Source organism: Pelophylax lessonae (genome assembly GCF_965119305.1).
Source record: "Pelophylax lessonae genome assembly, chromosome: 2".
Lineage (NCBI taxonomy): Eukaryota > Metazoa > Chordata > Amphibia > Anura > Ranidae > Pelophylax > Pelophylax lessonae.
Window position 1 is genome coordinate 42946412 of NC_138769.1, and position 27345 is coordinate 42973756.

A 27345-nucleotide genomic window follows, 5' to 3' on the forward strand; every position below is an offset into this window, starting at 1 on the left:
GGTCCAATGTCAGGAAATTGAAGTAGTGTGAGGTCGTGTGAGGTCTATCATAGGAGACGGTCCAGGAGGCGGGACTATGTTTGACAGCGGAGTTCCCCTTTCTGTGTGATCAGGCCAACTCTTCTTTCCCTTTCCCAAATTTTCCTGGCCGATCACTTGGAGGAGAATCCGCTCCCATGAGGCTGAATTGATGCGCACTTATAGGCTGCATTGTAGGGCACTGATAGGCTGTATTGATGGGCACTGATAGGCTGCATTGATGGGCACTAATGAGGCTGCATTGATGTTCACTTATAGGCTACATTGATGGGCACTGATGAGGCAGCACTAATAGGCACTGATTGGCTGTATTGATGGGCACTGATGGGGCCGCACTGATAGACTGCATTGATGGACACTGATAGGCTGCGCTGCTGGGCACTGACAGTTTGCATTGATGGGCACTTATAGGCTACATTGATTATCACTTATGAGGCTAAATTGATGGGCACTGATATGTACTGATTGGCTGCACTGATGGTCACTGATGAGGCTGCATTGATAGTCAGTGATGAGGCTAAATTGATGGGCACTGATATGTACTGATTAGCTGCACTGATGGTCACTGATGGTCACTGATGAGGCTAAGTTGATGGGCACTGATATGTACTGATTGGCTGCACTGATGGTCACTGATGGGGCTGCGCTAATGGGCATTAATGAGGCTGCATTGATGAGCAATAATGAGGCTGCATTTATGAGCATTTATGAGGCTGCATTGAAGGCCACTGGTGAGGCTGCACCGATGCACACTGATAAGGATGAACTGATAGGCACTGTTCAATTTGTTGTTGGTAATATTTATTTTTGTGACTTAATTCTGCATAAGACATTTAAGGTGATACTAAACTTTAATGTTTATTATAATTCCAGACCCAAACCGCTCACCCATAAATGATCCCCCCATTACAATAATAAGCCCCAACATTGGTGTCATTGAGTGCAATAATAACTTCCAAGAATAGTGTCCTGGATACAATAATAACTCCCAGCACTGGTGTCGGTAGATGCCATACTAACCCCCAACACTGCCGTCAGTAGATGCCATACAGTAGATGCCATACTAACCCCCAACACTGCCATCAGTAGATTCCATACTAGCCCCCAGCACTGGTGTCAGCAGATGCTATACTAAACCCCAGCACTGGTGTCAGTAGATGCCATACTAACCCCAGGCACTGGTGTCAGTAGATGCCATACTAACCCCCAGGACCGCTGTCAGCAGATGCCATACTAATCCACAGCACAGGTGTCAGTAGATGCCATACTAACCCCCAGTACTGGTGTCAGTAGATGTCATACTAACCCCCAGCACTGGTGTCAGTAGATGCCATACTAACCCCCAGTACTGGTGTCAGTAGATGTCATACTAGCCCCCAGCACTGGTGTCAGTAGATGCCATACTAACCCCCAGCACTGGTGTCAGTAGATGCCATACTAACCCCCAGCACTGGTGTCAGTAGATGCTGTACTAACCCCCAGCACTGGTGTCAGTAGATGCCATACTAACCCCCAGCACTGGTGTCAGTAGATGCCATACTAACCCCCCAGGACTGCTGTCAGTAGATGCCATCCAACCCCAGCACTGCTGTCAGTAGATGCCATACTAACCCCCAGGACTGCTGTCAGTAGATGCCATCCAACCCCAGCACTGCTATCAGTAGATGCTATACTAACCCACATTACTGGTATCAGTAGATGCCATATTAACCTCCAGCACTGGTGTCAGCAGATGCCATACTACCCCAAGCATTGTGTCAGTAGATGCAATACTAGCCCCAGCACTGTTCACAGTTGATGAAATATTAACCCTTCCACATTGGTGCCCAGTGACATTGAAATTGAAATTTAACCCCTCCAACCATAAATGCAGAAGGGGGGATGGCCACCATTTCAAGGTGGTTAGGAATGAGAGCATTGCCTTTTACTGGGACTGACTACCAATGCATGGGGGCTCAGTGACAGTGAAAGGTAACCCTCTCATCTCCCTCCTACATTGGACATCATGACAGCGAAAGTTAACCCCCCACCTAAATTTGGTGGTCATGGCAGGAACGGATAACCCCTGTCCCCCACTCCTGCATTGGTGGTAATGGCAGTGAAAGTGAATCCCTTCTTTAATCCCAGCCCCCTCTGTGGTGATCACTAACCAAATCACAGGCTCCTATGCTACTCTCTCTCTCCAGGCTGGGACTTTGCTTGTACTGTGGTGGAGATAACTGCGCCGACAGTACAATATTCCTTTCAGTTCCAGGTGCTGGAACACAGAGAGCATTTCAGTGCCCGACACCCTGCTGCCGCTCTGAGTGTTGGGCACCAGCGATGCACATTAATGCAACTCTCCCAATGGCTCAGATCCTGGGACATAGGTCAGGACAAAGCTGCAAGACAGCTGAGTAGAAAATAAGACTGTCCTGGCAGATCCAGGACAGTTGGAAACTATGCCACTGGGCATGGCCCACTGTCAGGTCATGACCTCTCCTCTCTTGGACCTACAGGCAGCTGAAGATCCCTTAGCCTCCTGCAGTGCCTCCCAGATCCCATATTGTGCCCCAACCTCCCATAGTGGCCCACAGTGCCCCCAAGCCCCCTGAGATCCCTCAGCCTCCACAATGCCCCCCCATGGCTGCTGCAGAGCCTATAGCCCTCCCCAACCCCAATCCCCCTAACAGTGACACTCAACCCCATCCAGAGCCTCCCAGCATTTCAATACATATTTTACATTCCCATACATTTATTTTGTGAGTATAAACTTTATTCTTTATTGTTGGGGCATTGAAAATTGTAGAAATATTTACTGGGCCCTGATCTCAAAAAGGTTGAGAACCACAGCTGTAAAATTTAACACCACTACAGATACATAAATAATACACTATTATAAAAACACAATTTTACATACATGTATATAAATGTCATAGTCAAAAACATCTGCATATATGAATTCCTAGCATAAAAACATGCGATGGAAAGAGGGATGAAAAAATAAAATAAAAAACATTTTAAAATTTAAAAAAATTAAATAAAATAATTAATATAAAATAAAATATATAATGGGAACAGTGAAGGGAAACCCACAATAGATATCGGAAACTGGGGGAGCAGAGATAGAGGGGACATCAATCATTAATTAATTTTCCATATTTTTATATACAGAGATGTTGAGGGCCTCGGTTTTCTCATAGTTGACTTTAAAATTAATGGGGGCCCCAAACCTGTCTAACCCTTTCAAAAGATCAGGTATGGCAATTCATGGGTTTGAGATATATAGCAAAAGATTGTCGACGTAGATTAAACATTTGTATTCCCTATCTTTGAATGTGATCTAGTGGAGGTTTGGATTTTTCCAGATCACAATGGCAAACTGCTCCATCACCAACCCTGTTTTGTCCCATTGGTGATGGGGATAGGGTCAGATAGCATACTGTTTGTCCAAACTTTAGCATGAGGGGCACAATAGAGAGCCAGTGTTTCTTCATGAGTTTTTGGCCCAAACCTAGATGTAATAGGGTTCTTTCCGGGAAGCACCAACCCACCCTGTCGAACGCCTTTTCAGCGTCAACAGACAAGATGGAATGGAGTTCTTCTGGGTGAACTATATAAGGGAAAGTGTCTTCAAGGCGTTGTTGCCCACCTCCCGTCCCAATGTGAAGCCTGCTTGGTCTAGGTGCAATGAGAAGGGAGAATGGGTGTCAGGTGCATCGCAATGATTTTTGGCGTACAGTCGCAGATCAACGTTGGTCAATGAAAAAGGGCTATAATCCCCACAGTTGGCATGGTATTTATTGGACTTGGGTATGACTGATATATATGGGCCTCCATGGCTTGGGCCAGGAAAGTGACTTAGGGTCAATGAGTAGCAGTGAAAGAGTTACAGTAAATGTTCTGGTGAGGGGGGAGAGTCCACAAATGTTTTGTAAAATCTTGGGGTCAGACCGTCCTGCCTTGGGCTTTCACATACCTTTGTATTAGGAATAATCAGTTTCTGCACAAACTTACAGGGATGAACAAGTGGAAGTGTGACATCAATCCTTATAATAGAAGGGACTGTGGATTTCCAGGCATCAGCAAGCTACAGTGCAGCTTGAGGAAATGTTGCTTTGATCCCGGCAAGACTGGTGCAAATCGGTGCTACTTCTCCAAGGTATTTGCACAGTCCAGCTTTGCAGAAAATTTGGATGAATCAGCTAAAGAAATCAAAGGAGAAGAACAGCCCCTCCAAGCACTCCCAATAGAAGATGTACTGCCAGTGGCAGGTAAGATGGATACAGACCCAGCATGATTCCAATTTTATTCCCAATGACCTTGAAATTGAAGTCAATTTTTGTGATCATGTATCACGTTACACCCATATTTAGGTTTTTTTTTGTATTTGTTCCATTAGAAAGATTTCCCAATGCTTCCTTTGTCATCTGTCACTGTGAATCAGTTGTCACTAAAACAAGTGTCCCCTTTATTCCTGTTCCAGTGGCAACTGTAACATTTTGGATTTCCCATTGCATTCTGTCCCATCACAGTGGTCACAAAGACAACTAGAGAGGACAAATCTCCCCAGCAGGGGCACAGATACCAATAATAACCTGAAAAAGGATCCAACCCTTCCACACTTTATACTAAAATAAAGAAAAAAAAAAAAGACTTTGGACTTTAGATGTACTTTAACCCTTTTACAGCCACTGCTATATATCATATGTCGATGGCAGCAGGGAGTTTTACAAACATGCTACAGAAGCCTGTGTACAGTGCATCCAAAAAGTATTCACAGCGCTTATTTTTTCCGCAATTTGTTATGTTACAGCCTTATTCCAAAATGGATTAAATTCATTATTTTCCTCAAAATTCTACAAACTATACCCCATAATGACAACGTGAAAGAAGTTTATTTGAAATCTTTGCAAATGTATTAAAAATAAAAAATCCCATGTACATAAATATTCACAACCTTTGCTCAATACTTTGTCGAAGCACTTTTGGCACCAATTACACCCTCAAGTATTTTTGAGTATGATATTACAAGTTTGGCACACCTATTTTTGAGCAGTTTCTCCCATTCTTCTTTGCAGGACCTCTAAAGCTCCATCAGTTTGGATGGGGGGTGTCGGTGCACAGCCATTTTCAGATCTCTCCAGAGATGTTCCATCAGGTTCAAGTCTGGGCTCTGGCTGGGCCACTCAAGAACATTCACAGAGATGTCCCGTAGCCACTCCTTTGTTATCTTGGCTGTGTGCTTAGTGTCATTGTCCTTTCAAAAGATGAACCTTCGCCCTAGTCTGAAGTCCAGAGCGCTCTGAAGCAGGTTTTCATCAAAGATGTCTACATCTTGCTGTTTTTATCTTTCCCTCGATCCTGACTAGTCTCCCAGTTCCTGCCACTGAAGAACATCCCCACGGCATGATACTGCCACCGCAATGCTTCACTGTAGAGATGGTATTGGCCAGGTGACGAGTGGTGCCCGATTTCCTCCTGATGAGGCTTGCCATTAAGGCCAAAAAGATCAATCTTTGTTGCATCAGACCCAAGCATTTTTGTTTTTCATGGTCTGAGTGTCCTTCAGCTGTCTTTTGGCAAATTCCAGATGGGCTGTCATGTACCTGAGAAGTGGCTTTTGTCTGGCCACTCTACCATACAGACCTGATTGGTGGAGTGCTGCAGAGATGGTTGTTCTTCTGGAAGGTTCTCCTCTCTCCACAGAGAAACACTGGAGCTCTGTCAGAGTGACCATCGGGTTCTTGGTCACCTCCCTGACTAGGGCCCTTATCCCCCGATCACTCAGTTTGGCCGGGCCGCCCGCTCTAGGAAGAGTCCTTGTGATTCAAACGTCTTCCACTTATGGATGAGGGAGGCCACTGTGCTCATTTGGACCCTCAATGCTGCAGAAATTTTTCTGTACCTTTCCCCAGATCTGTGCCTAAATACAATTCTGTCTTGGAGGACTACAGACAATTCCTTGGACTTCATGGCTTGGTTTGTTCTCTGACATGCACTGTTAACTGTGGGACCTTATATAGACAGATGTGCGCCTTTCCAAATCATCTCCAGTCAACTGAAATTACCACAGGTGGACTCCAATCAAGTTGTAGAAACATCTCAGGGATGATCAGTGCAAACAGGATGAACCTGACCTCAAAGGCAAAGTACATGTGATTTTTTTTCGTTTTTTATTTTTAATAAATTTGCAAAGATTTCAAACAAACTTCTTTCACCTTGTCATTATGGAGTACGGTTTGTAGAATTTTAAGGAAAATATTGAATTTATTCCATTTTGGAATAAGGCTGTAATTATAACAAAATGTGAAAAAAGTGAATTGCTGTGAATCCTTTCCGGATGCACTGTAAATCTGACAAGCCAACTGTACAGCTGCCACTTCTAGGACCTTACATTTGCCGGACCTCGGTGTACATATATAAGTAAATGCACATGAAGAGGGTGCATAATACATAATACATAAGAAAACATAGACTGCACTACACATTACATATGTCCACACATGCTGAACTTACAGCCAATAATTTAGGACCATTAGTCATGGCTAACTCTTAAACTGATGACCTCTAGCATCACTATGTAAAATTCCTGAGTGCCAAGGTTAATCGAGGTTTCATGGGTAAACACAATGATTTACTGAAAGATTGTGTTTGGCAAAGCACGCATTTGCTCATGCTACTGTCAATCAAATCCATTGAGGGGGCGGGGCTGACCCGCGCTGTGTGTATAAGAACACACACAGCCTGGCTTGGGACTTGGGAGCATGGTGAAGCTAGACATTCTTTTACCTGGGGAAAAGACTCCATTTGGTGCCCCCCACCTCTGAAAAATGTGTCAATAGGACCAAGGTTGGTGGCAGTGGGCAGTGTCAGTAGTTTTTCGATTTTATTACTTTGTACAAAACATGGAAAATCTACTGACAGAACACATTTTTTTATTGAGAACCTGAAATATGACAAACTCCTATTACAAACTGTAGAGAAAAAGAAAGCAGGACCCCGTTCTTCAGCAGGAGGTCTTTAATGGCATAAGCATGAGACCCACCAAACATATAGAGAAGTATCAAAATACTTAATTCATACACATATCGTTAAAACAGGATGATCAACATAACATCCGAAATGCAACCAAATAAATAATTAAAATCATAAAATAGACATATCAATAGAGAATGTGATCCTTAAACATCACCTCCCCAATGAATGTGTTATATTGGGTAACAATCCCCAGAAAGGATGTCTGTGTGTTGGGTCGCCTCCCCAGGTCAACGCATTTCACTGTACTGCGTAGCTTCCTCAGGACTAATAAAGGAGGAAATTACATTCTGCTAAATATAATAAACACAGGTTAGGTATGTACAAATATTCACGTACATGTACATATCAATATTTTCAGTCTCTAATATAAAGGTAAGTTGACAATCCCCAGAGAGCACTTACAGCAGAGTCGATTGGATCCGCTAGGTCATCCTAATGTGTTTTGGGCAGACATAGGGACCACAGGATATCCGACCTACAGGGGCCTCATTATCTTAATGTTCCAACATTTACACAACCAATATATAGACAAAAAGAAACATTTTATTTAATACAGTAATACTCCAAAAAAGTATATCAATACTGTAGATTCCTTATATACTGTATTAGTAGTATCTGTAATATTTCGTACATAAGGGTCAAGCTGGAAAAGCTAGGCGATGACTGTTTTTTGTCTCTAAACTTAAAAATCCATCTCCTCTAGTGAAGTTGACCATTACTCAACTTTTCCGCCATAAATAGGCGATAGGAGCGTAGGTACTCCTGCCAAGTCCTATAATTACCAGTTGATGAGTCACTCACCAGAGTGACCTGCTCCTCCAGTCTCTTTGCATCAGCTCCAAGGCTCGAGAAAAAGCTCTAACCTCTTCCATATAAACCCCTCTAAGGGTTGCTTTAAAAGCATCCCATTGGTTGTGCACATTAGTAGAAGTGCTATTTTATTTCCAGTACTGATTTATCGCCTTTAAAGCAACCAAGTTTCACACATTCCTCCTGCAACCATCCAGCATTCAAATGCCAGTGTCTAATTCCTGATTGGGCGCTCAACTCTAAAACAACTAGCTGCAGAATCTTTAAGCTCCCAGAAAGCCTCTCAGCTCCCTTAGTGCCACCCAACCTCCCTCAGTTGCCCACAGTGCCCCCAGGCCCTGTTAGAGCCCTCGGCCTCCACATTAACCCCCCCCCCCCAACCTCCCACAGTGTCACCCAACTTCTTACAGTGCCCCCAGCCTTCTGCAGTCTTCAGCCTCTACAGAAATCCTAATCCCCTACAGCAGGGGTATTGAATTAAAATTTACAAAGGTCCAGTCAATAAAATATTCTTCCAGCAGAGGTCCGAATCGCATGTTTATGCAATGACCGCCCTGTATCCTCTCAACCAATCGCCTGCTTGTTAACTTGGATAGCCCCCGTCCTCTGTCTATAGCTGTCCTGCCTCCAGCTGTTGGCTCTGTGAGACTGGCAGTGGTGATGGCTGTGGGCAGAAAGACTCTAAAGGGTGGGACCGCAGGGGTCCGGATGAGACATTAACTGGGTCCGGATCCGGACCCCGGTCCGCCATTTAGTGATGCCTGCCCTACAGGCTCACTAGGTCAGCTGCAGAGTCCCTAAACCCTCCCACAACCCCCATCCCCCTCACAGTGAACTTTACTCTATCCAGAGCCTTCCAGCATTTTAATACATGTTTTAAATTCCCATGCTTTTATTGTGTGCGTATAAACATTATCCTTTATTGTATGGGCATGGAAGGTTTTGATATTATTTACCAGGCATTAGTCTCTAAAAGGTTGAGAACCATTGCTCTGCATTTAGAATGTGTGAAAGTGGGGAAAAAATGCATTATGTCCACTAGATGGCGATGACTATCATAGGAAATAAGTATATTCCTCAGCACCATCTAGCAGCCATAATGCAGTATTTTACCTATTCACACTTTTGATCTGCAGAGAATTCAGCCTGAGAAAATTTGATTTTGCCACCTTCGCACAGAATGAATTTACATGCAGTCAAACAGCTATGGACAATTCTTATAAATACGCCCCTAAATCACTGATATGGCTAAACTTGAGAGTTGCATTTTTCATTTTCGTTCCTTAAATTTTAGCAGCAGCCAAGATGTAGTACCAGTTTTGGGAGGATATGGGCTATAATGATGATCTATGATGGGATTGACTGAATGACTCACATACCCTTGTATTAGTTAAAATCTGTTTCTGCACCAATTTACAGGAAAGACCAACTGGAAGTGTGCAATCTCTCCATTCTGGAGAAGAGAATGCGGATATCCAGGCATCAGCCAGAGGGAGTGCAGCAACAGGAAATGTTGCTTTGATTCCGGCAAGACTGGTTCAAAACGGTGCTACTTCTCCAGGGAACATGCACCGTCCAAATATCCTGAGACTTTGAAGGAATCAGCTAAAGAAATTGAAGGAGGCAAAGAGTCCCTCCAAGCCCTCCCAATAGAAGATGTGCTGCAAGTGGCCGGTAAGATATGATGATGATAAGGGCGGATTCAGAAACAGCATGACTCTATTGTTATTCCCAATGACCTAAAAAAAGAAGTCCATTTTTCTAATCATGTTTCATGTTACACCCATGTGTAAGGGGTCCAACAGCACATTCAGTACTCTTTTGACCTGGCTACTACAGAGGAGGTTACCAAACTTTTTTTCAGATACCCACCTAACCAATATGAAACATAGTGGCAGTCTGCACCCCCTCCCACTTGCGAAATCTGTGTTTTTCCTCCTGCTGGAATTTGGTGTTCTGTACTTCTACTACTATTTCATTAGAGTTTTGCTCCCACTTCCTCTTCTGCTGACATTATTTTTACCAGACAGGAAGTAGAAGTACATTTCCACCGGCAACACAGACAGAAAAAATAATGTATTTTCTATTCAGCGTAGAAGGCTAGGACCTCTGTTAGCTTTTTATTTCTTGTCTGTTGTCTATTGTAGATTTTCCTTGCTGGGCAAAACAGTTGTCAGTGAAGCAGGAAGTGAGGGCAAATGTCTCTGGAGTCCCATATAGCAAATTAACCCAGCAGAAGTTCTATTCCTTCTCCACTCTACCTAAAACAAAAAAAAAAAAAAATGGTTGGAAATAGAATAGCTCCTGCAGCAGAAAGAAAAGTGTATTTTGGCAATAAAAGTGCAAAACACACCGCAAAACATGCCTGAAAAATGCAACTGCATAGATGTGAACCTAGACTTAAAAGCCATCTCCTGTGATTAATGCTTTCCTCTCTATCCAGCATATGCCAGGATTAGTGCAGGGGGAGAACCACTTCTGGGCTGCTAGGCTATGAGGCTCTGCAGGCTTCATTGACTCCAGCGCTTGTCCTGGTTCTGCCTCCCCCAAAGTCTCAGGCTGTGTGTTATGTGAATGGTCAGAACCAGAGGGAGATGAAGACACAATCATAGAGCTGGAATCTAAGTGCCCTGCAGAGCCTTATATCCTAGGAGCCCAAAAGTAGAGCTCTCCCTGTACTAATCCCAGCCTGTAACCAAGACGATTGGTTGAATGTAGAGGTAAGTGTTCATCCCAGGAGGTGGCTTTGAGGGCAGCAGAGTCTTCAACTGCTTTAACACTAGTACATTTATTGTGCTTGAAGTTGAGGTCTAAAGATTGAGTTAGGCCAAGGCAAAGTCTTCCCCCCCATCTGCTAAACCCTGACCTTTTCTTCGAGGATGGTTTGAAAAGTTGTAACACCTCTTTATTAGGGGGGAAACTGAGTTTTTATATAGGGGGCAGTGGTGGCTGGTGCTCCATGGGCCGGGGAGGGGGGGGGGTGCGGCAGACGGACCGCATCATACACCCCCCCCGGACCACACCAGGCCGCGCACCATACCCCCTCCCCAGGACCACAGAAGGCGGCGCACCATACCCCCCTCCAGGACCCCAGCAGGACCCCCCCACGGCTCTCTCACCCTGCCTGGACGTGTGCAGCAGCTGACGGCGGTAGCCGTGGCGGCGGCTTCGGCTACTTCCCCCCTCAGTCTTCTGCGTCTCCTCCCTCCTCCTCCATGCCCAATGGCATGGCTTCTCCTTTCGGCCAATCGGGAAACATGTCTCAGGACCCTCTTCCTAATTTGGCCAGGAAGAGGATCCATGTGACAATAGCGAATTTTCATTCGCTATTGTCACACAACTGGGTGGGCTCAGGGCGTAGTGCTCTGCGCCCCGAGCCCACCCTTTTTTTTAGCTAATTAGAGCCTCTGGCTCTAAGCACATGGTTAAAAAAAAAAAATCCCCATTGATCTCCATGCGTGCAGCGCCCCTGCATGTAGATTAGGGGGAAGGACGTATGGATAGGGGGAGCGGCGCCCCTGCGCCCCCAATGCACCAGCCACCACTGATAGGGTGTAGAAAGGGAAGTTCATACAGTACCTGTGCCTGAGCGCTCATTAATTGTACTTGTTTTCTGCTATTTTCTAGATAAAGAACAGTGCAGCATAAATACCAAAGAGCGGAAAGACTGCGGCTATCCTGGAATTAGTGCCAAGGACTGTAATTCTCGGGGATGCTGTTTTGATTCAAGCATTTCCGAGGAGAACTGGTGCTTTTACCCAAAACCCAAAGGTATGGTGTTTCCTGGCCTTAGTCCCAATAGGGAAGGGGTTGAATCTCTTTAAGATTTTTTCTGTTGTCTGAGATTCCACTGGAGAGGCCCCCCTCATTTTTTACAGCAATAAATAAAACCTCCCGGAGCTTCCAACCTTTCCCACCCCCCTTAATAGGTATTTTTTGTATTTTTTTTTTATCTCAGCCTGAAGGGGACTTTAAAATTAGCCCAACGTTTTCCAAACTTTTCAGTATGAGGGTCACACCATATATTATACACATTTTTACTGACCAAAAGAATACACCAGGGTTTCCATCAGAGTCACTCTTACATTAGAGTCCTCTTTGTTTACTTCAGAGTCCCCATCAGAGCCCCCCTTAAATCAGGGTCCCCATCAGAGTCCCTCATAACATCATGGTACCCATCAAAGTCCCCTATTACATAAGGGTCCCAATCAGAGTCCCCCTTACATTAGGGTCCCCTTTAGAGTCCCATTTACATCAAAGTCCCCATCAGAGGACCCTTAAATCAGGGTCCCCATCGAAGTTCCTCCCTACATAATGGTCCCCATCAAACTGCCCTATTACATAAGGGTCCCAATCAGAGTCCCCCTTACATTAGGGTCCCCTTTAGAGTCCCATTTACATCAAAAGTCCTCATCAGAGGACCCTTAAATCAGGGTCCCCCTTATGTTAGGGCCCCCTTTAGAGTCCCATTTACAACAGATTCCCAATCAGAGGACCCCTTAAATCAGGGTTCTCAGCAGAGTCCCTCTTACATTAGGGACCCCTTTAGAGTCCCATTTACAACAGATTCCCTATCAGAGCCCCCCTTAAATCAGGTTCCCCATCAAAGTCTCTCCTTACACCATAGTGCCCTTCAGAGTCCCCTATTACATAAAGGTCCTCCTCAGAGCCCCCCTTACATTAGGGTTTCCTTTAGAGTCCTATTTACATCAGAGTCCTCATCAGTGGCGGCTGGTGCTCAAAATTTTTGGGGTGGCGCAAAAAGAAAAATGTAATAGGTATTGATTCGTGGCAAAAAACTCGGTAAAAAATTGCGTTCGCCACATTGTAATTGATGAGAAATGACTCTCCCTGGGATACCGGAACTGGGTGCACCTAGCCTTCAGTAGCGTTTTTAAAGGTACAGATGGATTTTTTTTTACATGACAACGCCAATATATGACCCATGGAATTGTCTAGTTTAGTGGTCTCCAAACTGCGGACTGGGACCAGATGTGGCCCTTTGCTTGCTTTTATCCAGCCCTTGGGGAACTATTACATCTATTGATACCAACAATGGGGCATAATTCCACCCATTCACACCAATAAAGGGACACAATTCCTCCTAATAACACCAATGATGGGGCACAATTACTCCCAATGGCACCAACAATGAGGCAAAATTTATTTCACTGACACCAAATATGGGGCATTATTTCTTCCCACTTCAATCGGGACTCTCAATAGCCACAGTCTGCCCCCCCTAAAGTCTGAAGGACAGTAAAATGGCCCTTTGTTTGGAGACCCCTGGTCTAGCTGGACACTGCACACAGACAAACACATAGCATACAGGCAGATATGATCAGAAGCCAAATCCAAAACAGGTCAGTCCAGAATACCAAAGACAGAAGAGATGAGCTCAAATGCAGGAACAGGCAGGCTTGTAATAAGTATATACCTGGCCACAGGTTCTGCTTTAATGCAGAAAACCAAGCAAACCAAATCCCATTTTAATCCTAGACCAAATACCGTATATACAGCATATGTGGTTACAGATACACACTAGTCAGTAGATTAAATTCTTCAGCATATCTATGTTGTTAACAAACAGAAGGAAGTGAGGATAATTAATATCTGCGGTCAGACAGGTAAATACATGTTGATATCTTATCTCTTTCCTGTTGATAACTGCACTGCAGAATCACTTACCTCCCTGTCCTGCTCTTGGGCTGGCTTGGCTGTCTCTCTCACGAGTCACGCCGACCGGACGAACGACTGTGTCACTGCCTGGAGGCTGGCGTGCTGCTGGCTGCTCTGCTCTCTCTGCTCCTGCTGACGGCCCGGGACTCGGAGTCGGGAGACTCGGTCGGACTCTGGCACTCTGCTCTGGTGACTGCTGGTCTCTCCTCTCGTCTGGACGTCTTCTCTTCTTCCTCCTCGTCGACCTGCTGCATGCGCACCGCTGCCCTCCACCGCTGCCCTCCTCAGTCTAACGGCAGGCGGGAAGGTGACGTTGGGACAGTGCGTGACTAACGCACCGCCCCCTACGCGACATCATCCGGGATGTCCTCTATGATTGGTCCAGGCTGGAGTCTGGACCAATCACAGCCAGGACAGTGCCACAGTGGGGAGTGTCGGGGCGCATTGCTCTGCGCCCCGATGACCCCTCAGAAGAGAGCCAATCGGCGCCTCTGCAAGTCGAAGGTGGGGTCAAACCCCCCCCCCCCATACCCAGCACTAGGTCCGGCGCCCCTAGTGGGCGAAAAATAGACAATTTCTTTTTTTTTTTTTAATTAATCTTTTTTTTTTCTTTTTTTTGGGGGGAGGGGGCAGCGCCCCCTATGGGCCGGCCACCACTGGTCCTCATCAGAGAACTACTTAAATCAGGGTTCCCTATCAGAGTCCCCTCTTAGTCAAGGCCCCCATCTGAGTTCCACCTTACAAAGTCCCCTTTACCACTGTAAGGCTTACAGCCTGGCTGTGGCAGCAGGACAGGAGCTGGGAGACGCAGCAGGTCTGGACGAATGAAGGAACGTCCTCCTGTGAATGATGGGACAAGCACATTGATGCCTTGTTTATACTGTATGCAGGATGCAACATCAGCCACAAACTGAGGAAGGACTGTGGACATCCCAATATCAGCGCCGAGGACTGCAACTCCAGAGGCTGCTGCTACGACCCCAGCATTGCCGGGACTGTCTGGTGCTTCTATGAAGACAAGTAATTCCATAATGGTAAAGTATTCATTAAAATTATTAAATATTTTTCAAAAAAGTAGACCTGAACATACATTCATTATCTGGTTGATTGAAGCAAATATTAAAAAGAAATTTAAAATCAATGCAGATCTGTAAAAATGATCCCCTATACAGCAGAGCTTAGAGCGTGAAAGGAAGAAGCAGTATAAGGAGCCAATCAATTCATGTGCTAACAAGGAGCATGAGCCGATAGGAGGAGAGGGCAGAGTGACAGATAGATGAATCCTAAACAAATGTGTTGCGCTACTGTCAAATTTTATCAAATAGTGAGTCCCAGTGTCAATTTCATAGCACAAATAATAAAAAAAAGTCCCACGGTTTTGATAATAAGTGATAATCCTGTATTCCAAAGCAGACAGAGATCCCTCCACCTTGTAAATTCACCGCCATCACATATATAGATGTAGTCTTACCAGAAAGCATAGACCTCCTATTATGGGGGGGGGGGGGTCAAAGTAAACAAATGTGTCTCATCCACTGCTAATCCAGCATAAAAAGCAAAGATAGGAATCGCTCCAGGCCATCCATGAATATGGAATCACTCCTTCCACCTAAAGCCATCATAGCTGGTGATATAATACAAATTAAGCAGAAAGCGCCAATAGTGTAAAACCTCTTAAGAGCTGACTTTAATAAAAGTATTGCACTTCAAATCCAATCTATAAAATTGGGATCACCCGCACTTCCAGGTAGTCCCGATGAGAACGATATGTCTCTCTATGCTCTCTGGTAAGAGTACATCCATATATGTGGTGGCGGTGTATTCACAAGGTGGAGGGATCTCTGTCTGCTTTGGAATACAGGATTACCATTTATTATCAAGGATTTTTTTTATTGTGATCAATATCTCACGTTAGTGGTACAGCTTCTATTTGATTTTATTATAGCACAGTCACAGTATTCTTTCGTTGTTATTTGACAGCTAAATGAGCTCATCGCTGTGCTGCTTCTTCTTTCATTGTCCAGTCACAGGATGGGTGGGACTATGACTGAGTTTAAAAGAAGTAGCTTCAATGATACTTGATGGCAGACTATAGGGTCCTTTCACAAGAGCGGTGCGCCCAACGGACTCCGTTTTGCTCAGCAGGGACCAATCCACTGATCCCTGCTGAGCAGGCAGATGACAGGTCCGTCTCCGCTTACTTTGCTTACCTGTCAGATCCCTGATCTCCTCTATGGGGAAATCGGATGAAAACAGCCTGCCTGTCCGTTTTCATCCAATCTGATCCTTCGGTCAGATGGAAAATAGGGTTTCCATCCGTCTGGATTTCACAGACAGGATCGGATCGGATCGGATAGCAGCGGGTGTCAACGGGGATGTCACCACTGACATCCACCGCTCCATGGGGTGCATGGAGCATCCGATCAGGTCCACCTGAAAAACAGACAGGGACCTGATCGGAAAGCCTGCGTGAAAGGGGCCTAAGACTTGATTAATATTGAAACTTTATATCAAGTTTTTAGCTTGAATTGCCCTACAGCCTGGAGTCAACACACAAGTTACAATCTGACCTTGCAATCCTTGTACAATCAACTTTACATTTACCAAAACTCTGTAATATGAGCCTAATCTAACCTACCTAATCTACCTAATCGACCTATCTACCAAATCTTTCCAATCAGTTTGTATCCAGTCAGGCAGGCCTTTACACTACATAGTTGTTGGTAGATCTAAAGGAGATTTTACAGTCTGATTGTAACATGCTTGTTGAGTTTAAGAGAGAACTGAAATTAACATTATATAAAGTATCTGAACCGCCTATAATAACAGGGGTCAGCAACCTTTTTCCACTTAAGGGCTGGATTCAATGTATGTGAATGCATGGGGGGACTGTATTCACCTGATAATAAATTAAGATAACATTACACAGCCCCCATACCTCTGGACCCCTTTACATTAAACAGCCCCCACACTTCTGGCCCCCTGTACATTATACAGCCCCCCCACCTCTGGCCCCCTTTAGATTACACAGCCACCGCACCGCTGGCCCCCTTTACAATACACAGCCCCCTGCACCTCTGGCCCCCTTTACATTACACAGCCCCCACAAATCTGGCACCCTTTACATTACACAGGCCCCCCACCTTTGACTCCCTTTGCATTACACAGCCACCGCACCTCTGGCCCCCTTTACATTACACAGCCCCCACACCTCTGGCCCCCTTTACATTACACAGCCCCCACAAATCTGGCACCCTTTACATTACACAGGCCCCCCACCTTTGACTTCCTTTGCATTACACAGCCACCGCACCTCTTGCCCCCTTTACATTACACAGCCCCTGCACCTCTGGCCCCCTTTACATTACACAGCCCCCGCAAATCTGGCACCCTTTACATTACACAGACCCCACACCACTGGCCCCCTTTACATTACACAGCCCCGCACCTCTGGCCCCCTTTACATTACACAGCCTCTGCACCTCTGGGCCCCTTTACATTAAACAGCCTCCGCGCCCTCTGGGCCCCTTTACATTAAACAGCTCTGCACCTCTGGGCTCCCTTACATTACACAGCCCCCGTACCGCTGGACCGCTTTACATTACACAGACCCCCCACTGCATATTACACAGCCTCCCCTGCACATCACACAGCCCCCCTACCCAGCCTCCCCTGCATATGTGGTGGTTAAGCACATACATGCACCTTGATACATATAAATTACACAATCCAACAATTAACATGGGTTTTTTTTTTTTTTTTTACAGGTATTCTCCATTACAACCTTCATCAGCATTGAAATTTACTGCATTGGATTTGATTGTTGTTTCATAAAAAATAAATAAACTGTCTCTTCAATTTACTAATTGTATCTACAATTTTACTTAATATAAAAGAAATAAAAACTTTTGAAAAAGCAAATTAGTCCTATATATGGTGTAAATAGCATTTATTGAGGGTTTTCTGAGCACTGTGGGACAATATTGGAGGTTGGGGGCTAGTATAGGAGCTGGGAAGCACTGTGGGAGGTTAAGGGATCTGCAGCTGGCTGGAGGCTCAGGGTAGAGTAGGCTGCAGCTCGGCATTTGACCACAACCTAGTAGTTGAGAACCGCTGGTATAGGGTGTGGTCAGCTTTAGATTTATCAAAACTATGTAATATGAAGACAAGTCTAAAAAATCCATTTATATAGTATCAAATCAGGCAGGCTCTCCCACTACATAGTTGATGATAGATCAAAAGGAGATTGTACAATTAGATTGCATATTGTATGTTCAGTCTTAGAGAGGATTTCCCCCTATGTTGTAGAGAATTAGAGGATGGCTTCCTAAAATAGTTGGAAATCTTTACTCAATAACTTAAAGTTTAACCTCAATTATTCAATGATGTGAAAAGCAAATTAGGTGCGTCAGGACAAGCCTAATCATTGGATTAGCTCCCAGCACAGGCTGTGCTCTCATGCCTAGCGTGGTTAGTTTATAATAGGAAAGCAAAGGGACTGTCAGGAACACCAGGTATTATACACAAAGGAAGCAATACAAAGGGAACATGATACTTTTTCATACAAATACATGGTACAGAAAGCGCATATCAGGAATATGAAATGTTGGGTTCATAGTACATATTCTTTAAGTATTTATGGGGTTCTGTATCAAATGCCTTAGGAAAGTCTAGATAAACTATGTCCATAGGCCTTCCTCTATTCAAATTAAAGCTCCTCACCCCCTCGTGGAATGTTAAAAGGTTGGTTCAGAAAGAAAGGTCTTTCACAAATCCATGTTGGTTACTTCTAATCTTTGATATGGACCCTTCAGTCCTTCTGATAGTTTATATACTTTTAATGTTAGGTTGACTAGTCTGTAGTTTCCAGATATATATTTTTTGAATATTGGTACCACATTTTGCTTTTTGCCAATCGGGTGGTACCATTCCAGTCAGTAAGCTGTCCTTAAAAATTAGAAATAATGGTCATGCAAAACATGGCTAAGTTCTTTGAGAACTCTTGGATGTAAGCCATCCGATAATTTTTTTTTTTGAACACTGGTCTCTCTTAGCTGTAAGGGTACATTTAGTATAATGATTTTAGCATGACTGTCTTCTTAATTATAACCCTCCTTTTTATTCGTATTAACTGAGAAGAATGTATTTAGTAGAGTTATCATCTCCCTGCCACTTGTGACCAACTTTCCCTGATCATCTTTCATGGGGCCAATACATTTTGACCTCAAATTTTTTTTTTTTTTTTTTTTTTTTTACTCTCCTCTGCAATGTGTCTCTCCTAATCTACTTTAGTTGCCCTGATCATGCTCTTGCAATTCTCATTGCATTTTTTGTAGTTTTGGAATGCCTTATAGAACTTTTTTTCATTAATGTGCTTTTTTAAGTTAGTATTTAGCCACCCGGGTTTAACTTTTGTTCTTTTAAATTTGTTGCCCATCGGAATGCACTGACAAATGGCATTGTTTATTATGTCTTTAACCACCAGCCCCGTACAGGCAAAGTGACGTAGTACTACGTCGCTAGCCTGAGAGCCTCTAGGGGGCGAGCGCGCGCCGCCGGAGGCGGGCTCCCGCCCCCGCTTGTTCCTTAACAAGTCCGCGCGTGTGACCGGCGGACACGATGTCCGCCAGTCACTCGCGATCTCCCCGTGGAGAGGGAGAAAGGCAGGCGGCTGATGTAAACAAAGCCGCCTGTCATTCTCCCTGATCTAACTGCAGAGATCATACGATCCTGCTATGTAGGATCGTATGTCTCTATGGTTACATCACTAGCCACACCCCTTTACAGTTAGAAGAACGCCCCTAGGGACACACTAAACCCCTGCATCACCAATAAAGTTAACCCCTTCCCTGCCAGTGTCATTTTTACAGTAACAGTGCATATGTATAGCACTGATTACTGTAGTAATGTCACTGGTACCCCCAAAAGTGTCAAATGTCAGTCAAGGGTCCGATCTGTCTGCCACAATGTCGCAGTCCCGCAAAAAAAATCGTTACTCGTTAAAAAAAAACACCAAAAATAAAAAATCTTTCCTTTAGATAGTAAACGCAATAACTTTTGCGCAAACCGATCAAAGTACACTGATTGCGATTTATTTTACCAAACATATGTAGCAGAAAACAAATTGGCCTAAAATGTTAAAAAATTTTGATTTTTACATTTTTTTGGGGTAATTTCATATTAAAAAAATTTGAAAAATATTGTTATTTTTTCAAAATTGTCACTCTTTGTTTATAGCGCAAAAAGTACAAAAATCGCACTGGTGATCAAATACCACCAAAAAGCCCCGTTTGTGGGGGGGGGAAAAGGCATCAATTTCATTTGGGTACAGTGTAGCCTGACCGCGCAATTATCCATTAAAATCATTCAGTGCCGAATCGCAAAATACCCTCTGGTCTTTTAGCAGCCAAATCCTGCGGGGCTTAAGTGGTTAAAGCACTCCTACTTCTCTTCCCTGTTCTTTGTTGTAATAATTTGATCCCATTTAGTGTCATGTAGTATAGAGTGCTGCATAGTAAAGTTGGCGCTTTGAAAACTTAGTGTTCTTGTCCTACCTCTTTGTCACTTTTTTTTTTATGTATGGCAAATGTAACTACTCTATGATCACTGTTACCTAAAGTATCCCTTACATCTGCTATTATATCTGTAGTGTTTGTAATCAGTAGGTACTGTAAAGCATAATTTCTAGTTGAGGCTTCCACCATTTGGCTCATGAAAATGAGAAGCCTTAATTGAGTCAATATCAGGACAGTTGAAGTCCCCCATGATTATACCACTGCAAACAAAAACAAAATCAACAACATAGACATACAATCAAAAATGTTATTACAAAAATGATTAAAATGATACAAGCAGAGAATACTGCAAGTCATAAAATAAATATATTTTTGATTCATATTGGATGAAAAAAAACTCCACATACAAACTTGACACGTTTCAAATATTCTTCTTCTGGAGTACATGTGAGTAGAACCCATGGATAGGAACATAAAGACTATATTATGAACATAATTCATAATTGAATTATAATTCTAGAAAGTGAACATACACGTATAAAAAAGGGCAAAAAAAAGGAAAATCGTTGAAGTAATTGAAAACCAGGATGCATACTGGCACATCATACATTACCCTAAGGTACAGAGGGTTAACAGTCCAAAATGGATCTTTAAATAACAACTATAAGTATCAAGAAGTGCATTCTTGGAAGTTCCTCCATACACTAAAGGTAAAAAAGTCTTCCATGTATCATAGCATATTTGGTAAACTGGATAACAGGATCTAAACAACAAAAACAGTACATGGAAAAGAGGTTAGATTGCAACCAAACATGACAACTTAGATATAAACAGACAAAGGGTCCAAGTATAAAATAAATCAGAAAACAACATAGCATAAAAGTTTCCCACCAGCAAGGCGTGGACATGCATGGTCTCAGGCAAATCTGTAACAGAATAAACAGCACAGAAAGCAAACTTTTATATAGCCCCTAGAAAACCCTCCTTCTGCCTCATTTGGTCCAAGATTATCCAATCACGATGGCCCATGATGAAAGTTACTTCCTGGTTTCTATGCCTAAGCAAATTATGTAAAAAAAACTCAGGAATCTTCAGGAGGGGAGGGATGGTTCAATTTCAATGGGTTCAGATTTGGCACCTGAACTTTATGAAATAATAAAAATATTCTTGAAACAAATTATAATTCTTGCAATTTTCACATTGTGGGGCATTTTAACAGCCCTTAGTGCCTAAATTACTTTAAAATTGCACTGCACCAAACTGCATGTTACTGCACTACCATGCAGTTTGGTGTCGGCAAACGCACTGCATTTGCGATCTGCGTTTGGGTTACCGTTAATACAATACAATGGCACCAACATGCAGATCGCAAGGGCAGAGTATTCACCTGCGGTGCGGGAAAGACTCACGGAGCGCATCTTTCTGGCTCCGATATCTGGTGTGACACAGCCTTTACTGCAGAGTTTCCCTCGTTATTAGGAACTGTAATTGATCAACCAGCACCCCGACTGGGTACATCCGTTGACAGATGATCCTAGTGCTTATCGAGGGCTCCAAGCACTCCACCAGACATCATAACCACCTCAGACCCCACAAACTGCCGTAACTTGGTTGGGGTCTCACCGTCTCCTACCCACCCTGGACCTACGAAAAGGCTCCAGGTTCCAGTGGGTGAACCTCTCTTTCCCCAGAGGTGAAACAGGAACAAGCTCTTACAAGAGCTTAGTGATTATCCAAGGGAGTATGAAGAGCATAGTAATGCCTTGTAGCAGGTTCCCCCAAATAGAGTCAGGACTCTAGATTGAGGGTGAAGTAGAACTCAAACTTTAAAGGTACAGCTGCTCTTTTATACAGTTTTCCCCCACACGGTTACTGCCCAGGTGGACCTTGTGGGGAACAGGCCCTGAAATTCACAATCCACTGAAAACAGAGTTTTACACTCGGTCACTCACATACAGTGTGCACAATCCTTCCCCTCTGCCTGATTACAGTATCATATGCAGATGAAAGTGTATACAGGAAAAGAATTAACGTAAACTAATTATCTAGCCATCTGGACAGAACAATGTGAGGTCATTAACATTTAACAATGGGACAGGCAAAATCCACATTCCAGCTCAATAGATAGACAATAGGAAGAGACCCCAGTATCAGTCTGTCCATCTCTTACACTCCAGTACATAGAATACACATTATCTCAATACACAAACAATACACAAGTCTTCCAGTGTAAAGTGGGATTAAATCTTCATATTTCTATATGAAGATATTGCTGACAAAAATAACTGTCCCACTTAAAGCAATCCAAACCATTAAGTATCTGTGACTACACCATCAGCTAACTAATCTTTTTTCTTTATTCTTTACTTGAATGTTGTATCTCCAATAATATGCAATATAAAGCACAAATATTTAGTGAATTTGTGGTATTTATTACAAATTCAATATTTTATTTTATATTTAATCGTCTTTTTTTTTTTTTTTTAAATAGTTTTCTTAAAGTATATTAGAATTCAGACATGTGAAAGTCAAGGCACAATTTTCAATACAGACAGGTTATTTGTGTATATAGATGACATTCATCGCCTGGAAGTGAATATAGAACTACACAGATGACTAAGCAAAAAAGCCAACATTAGTCATTGCAATACAGTATATTACATTATAAAGGAAAAAAGTGACAACAGACAGTTACAAGTAAATATCTTCTACCGACCCACCGCTCACCATAACACTGTTCCTGAGATACATCTCCATGAATTCCCTCCCTGGAATAATTATGTCCTTTTAGGGTTGCCTTAGTATTCTAGGGGGTCATTTAATTGTCTCTTTAGAATTTATATATATATATATATATATACACACACACACACACACACACACACACACACACACACACACACACACAGTTGGCTTCATATATATTTGGACACAGGTACAATTTTCATACTTTTGGCTCTATACGCCACCAGAATAAAATTAAAACGAAAACAATCCAAATTAATTTGAAGTGCAGACTTTCAGCTTTATTCAAGGGGTTGAACATAAATATCAAGTACAAATTTTAGGAACTACAACAATTTTTATACACAGTACCCCCCCCCCCCCCCCCACCCCATTTTCAAATGTAATTGAACAAATTAATAAAATCATAAATTAAATGTTTATTTTTTAATATTTTGTTGAGAATCCGTTACTGCCAATGACTGCCTGAAGTCTGGAACCCATAGGCATTACCAAAGACTGGGTTTCCTATTCTCTGATGCTTTGCCGGGCTCTAAATGCAGCTGTCTTCAGTTGTTCTTTGTTTGTGGGTCTTTCTGCCTTTAGTTTTGCCTTCAGCAAGTGAAATACATGCTCAAATGGGTTGAGATCAGGTGATTGACTCAGCCATTACAGAATATACCACTTCTTTTCCGTAAGTCATGCATGCCCATGCCATCATATAGTTTTTGTAGATGTTTTTGGCAAAGTTTAATCTGGCTTTTCAAATCTTCAGGCTTATGAATGGTTTGCACTTTGAGGTCAACCCTCTGTATTTGCTCTTGTGAAGTCTTCTCTTGATTGTAGACTTTGACAATGATACGCCCACCTCCTGGAGAGTGTCCTTAACTTGTCTGGATGTTGTGAATGGGTTTTTCTTTACCATAGAGAGGATCCTGCGATCATCCACCACTGTTGTCTTCTGTGGACGTCTAGGCCTTTTTATGTTGCTGTGCTCACCAGTGCGCTCTTCTTTCCTCAGAATGTACCAAACTATAAATGTTGCTGCTATCTCTCTGATAGATTTGTTTTGTTTTTTAAAGCCTCAATTCATGATGTAGGTTCACAGCAATAGATTCCAAATGCAAATACCACACTTATGCCTCGCACACATGTTCAGATAATCGTTCAAAAAAAATTGCTTTCGAATTGATCGCACGATAATCTAATCGTTAGTACACAGCTTTCGACAGCCGAACACCACATTTTGTCCAACAAAAACTGAAGGGACAAACAGGAAAACTTTTGTCGTACGATAGCCTAGCGAACGACAATTGTTAAATCAGTACAGTATGCGTCCGCTAAAAATCGATTGACAAAGACTACGCATGATCAGAAACACAAATATAATCCCTTAAAAAGCCTGGCTGCCATTGTTTTTGTTTTGCACTATCTGATACGTAGCTACGCAACCAGGAAGCTTTTCCAGAATTGTACGAAAAAAATCATTTGTTTAGTACGCATTGTTGAATCTGATACTTTTATCATGCAACAAAATTCGAACGATAAGTCGTCCAATTATCTGATCATGTGTACGCGGCATTAGAATCAACTCTAGACCTTTTACCTGCTTTAGGCTCCTTTCACACGCTGCGCTGCGTGCTGCGGTCTGTTCTCTACTCAGCGGGGATCGATCCGCCCATCCCCGCTGAGCAGGCAGATGACAGCTCCGTCTCCGCTCTGTGTGCGGAGAGGGAGGTGTCAGATCCTGCTCTCTATGTGGAATCGGATGAGAGCGGACCGCCTGTCCGTTCTCTTTCAATTCCATCCGATCCCATCCGCCAGATGGATGGAAAACAGGATCGGATGCGGATGGCAGCGGGTGTCAGCGGAGATGTCTCCACTGACATCCGCTGCCCCATAGGGATGCATGGAGGATCTGATCAGATCCACCTAAAAAACTGACAGGCAGATCTGATCGGATCGTTCGTGTGAAAGGAGCATAATTGATGAAGAAATAATGAAGGAGTAGCCCACACCTGGCCATGAAACAGCTTTTGATTCAATTGTCAATTGCTCCCTTTTGCTAAAACAGCCACGACCCATTCGTTATTGGAAATGCATCAGAAATTACATTGGAAGTGTATATACACGCTGATGGATTGGAATATAATGCCATTATCCCAGAGTCAATTAACCCCGTAAATCCAAATTTAGTAAGGACTGATGTAGAAAGCCCCAGTGAACCCTATTGAAAGCCTTTTCAGCATCCAAATTTAAGAAAGCAGAGGGTTCACTGCGACTCTCCAGTATTTTCAGCAGATTAAGCATATGAGAGGTGCCATCAGGAGCCTGGCGCCCTAGCATGAAGCCCACTTGATCCGACTTGATAAGGGAAGGGGTGACTGTGGCCAATCTGTTTGCTAAAATTTTAGCGTAAATCTTTAGGTCCGTATTCAGCAGCGATATGGGTCTAAAGTTCTTAGGATGATTAGTGTCTTTCTCTGGTTTAAGCAATGTAATCACAATCGCTTTCAACAAGGAACCAGAGGATCCTACTTTGTTGAATACTGAGGTTAGGTGAGGAGCAAAGAAATCACACAAAACCTTATAGTATTCCTCTGAGAAACCGTCAGTGCCCAGGGTTTTGTTGTTTTTTAGGCCTCTAATAACTTTGGTTGTCTCATCAATGAAAACAGGGGTGTTTAATGACTCCAAAACATCCGAGTCCACTGTAAGAAGGGGAATAGAGGATAGCTAAGAGGAAATGGACTCCTCCGCGGGTTGGGGTGTATCAGGATCCTCATGTAAATTATATAGGGAATAGTAGAATAGCTTAAATGCCTTAGCTATATCATCAGGGTGATACACTACGCTGCCATCTAGTGGATTTTGGATAGAAGACAGGTTCGTTTTTAGTCGCTGTTTCTGATGCTGCCTAGTTAACAACTTCCCTGCATTATTGCTTTGAGAGTAGTATTTTGCTTTGGAAGATTTCAATAATTTTCCCTGTCCTGACATTAGCAGGAGACGCACCTCCTGTCTATATTTCATTAAAGCCGCCAGTTTGTCAGGCTCGGGAGATGTTTTAGTTTGTATCTCTAGGGCCTAAATTTGTTGCAATAGATCATTCATAGTCTGCATCCTCTGTTTCTGTGCTCTAGAGGCCTGCTGAATCAGCAATCCCATAGCCACCGCTTTATGGGCACACCAAGTCGTAAAAACACCCACAGAAGGCATAGAATTAAGTTGAAAGTATTCTTGTATTTGAGCTCTAATTCTTTCTCAAGGTTGTTTTTGAGACAGGAGGAAAGTATTATTCTGCCAAAGAGTGGCTGGATGGGCTTTGCATTCCTCTCACAACTCAATTGAAATGGGGGCGTGGTCCGACCAAGTTATAGAATGGATAAGGGCTCGGCATACCCTTTGTAAAAGGTGTAGGTCAGTAAGGAAATAGTCAACCCTTGAGAAAGATTTTTGTGCTACAGAGTAAAAAGAGTAGTCAGGTTCAGTTCTGTTAAGACACCTCCACACATCATACAATCTAGATTCATTCACAAAGGTCTGAAGGTGACAGTGGTAATCGGGTTTGTGACCTGTGGTATCCATCTTGGGGTTCAGTAAAGAATTTAAGTCTCCGCACCACAACACGAAACCTCTTTGTAAAGGTTCAATGTGTTTTCGGACCTTCTGCAAGAACCTGAACTGACCGGTATTGGGGGGCGTACATTATGGTATAGGTAATATTATTGATGTCACATATGATTGCCAGGTAACGCCCTTGAGGATCGCACACAGAGTCATGCAGAGTGAAAGTCACTGAGCTGCCAACGGCAATAAAGATGCCTCTCATTTTCTCGGGTTAGTTAGCTGTCAGCACGTGAGGATAGTCTTTACAGCAACATTTAGGGGCTTTATCTTGCATAAAGTGGGATTCCTGGACACATAGTATATCTCCACATAGCTTTTTTAGCATCCATCTACAGGGCCCTAAGCCGTGGGCGTTCAACCAAAGGATTTTAGGAGCCACCGCACACGATATAGTTAAGGTGACAGTAGCAAAGACTTACTATTAAGTTGGAGGGACTTGAGTTGTTGACATTAGACAAGCGGTAGCAGATTTTTAGTCGTACTCCTGGCCAGAGGAGAGGAACGATGGGATGTATGGTTGAAAGTTGCAGCCAGCGAACAATCAGAATAGCGGTTAGTGGATTCCGGTAACTTTTTGACCAGAATCATAAAAATAATTGGACAACAGTCCAACGAGCAGCCGAGGCCTAATTCTACAGTAGGGGGTTCGGTCATTTAAAGGAGTCAAACACCCTCCGGGGGTATTCTATCTTGAACGAAATAGGAGAGGTATCTGGACAACTGGGATGGATTGCCACTCCGGGTCCATATGGCTTGGAGAGTCTCTAGGAGATAGTTGGTCATCAGATGGGGGCAGGAGGCCCCGTTTCTTTGTCAGTTTAATGCAGTCCTCCACGGAAGAGATGGTAAAAGATTTTCCGTCTTTGAGTGATCAGTTTCTCTGGGAAGCCCCCACTTGATTGCGTAGAAGTTTCGCTAAGGAGTGCAG

The 27345-nt window shown here is 43.4% G+C and overlaps 1 protein-coding gene across 1 annotated transcript in view; it reads left to right on the forward strand.

Moving 5' to 3' along the window:
* LOC309546612 (uncharacterized protein) overlaps window positions 1-27345 on the forward strand; it is a gene marked incomplete at both ends in the record, with an annotated part of 437777 nt that overhangs the window by 12399 nt on the left and 398033 nt on the right. The window contains 5 exons of the mRNA XM_082246351.1: window positions 4038-4292; window positions 9289-9543; window positions 11497-11640; window positions 14439-14568; window positions 16088-16161. Coding sequence (XP_082102477.1) covers window positions 4038-4292; window positions 9289-9543; window positions 11497-11640; window positions 14439-14568; window positions 16088-16161 — 858 coding nt within the window. The remainder of the gene's footprint in view (window positions 1-4037; window positions 4293-9288; window positions 9544-11496; window positions 11641-14438; window positions 14569-16087; window positions 16162-27345) is intronic.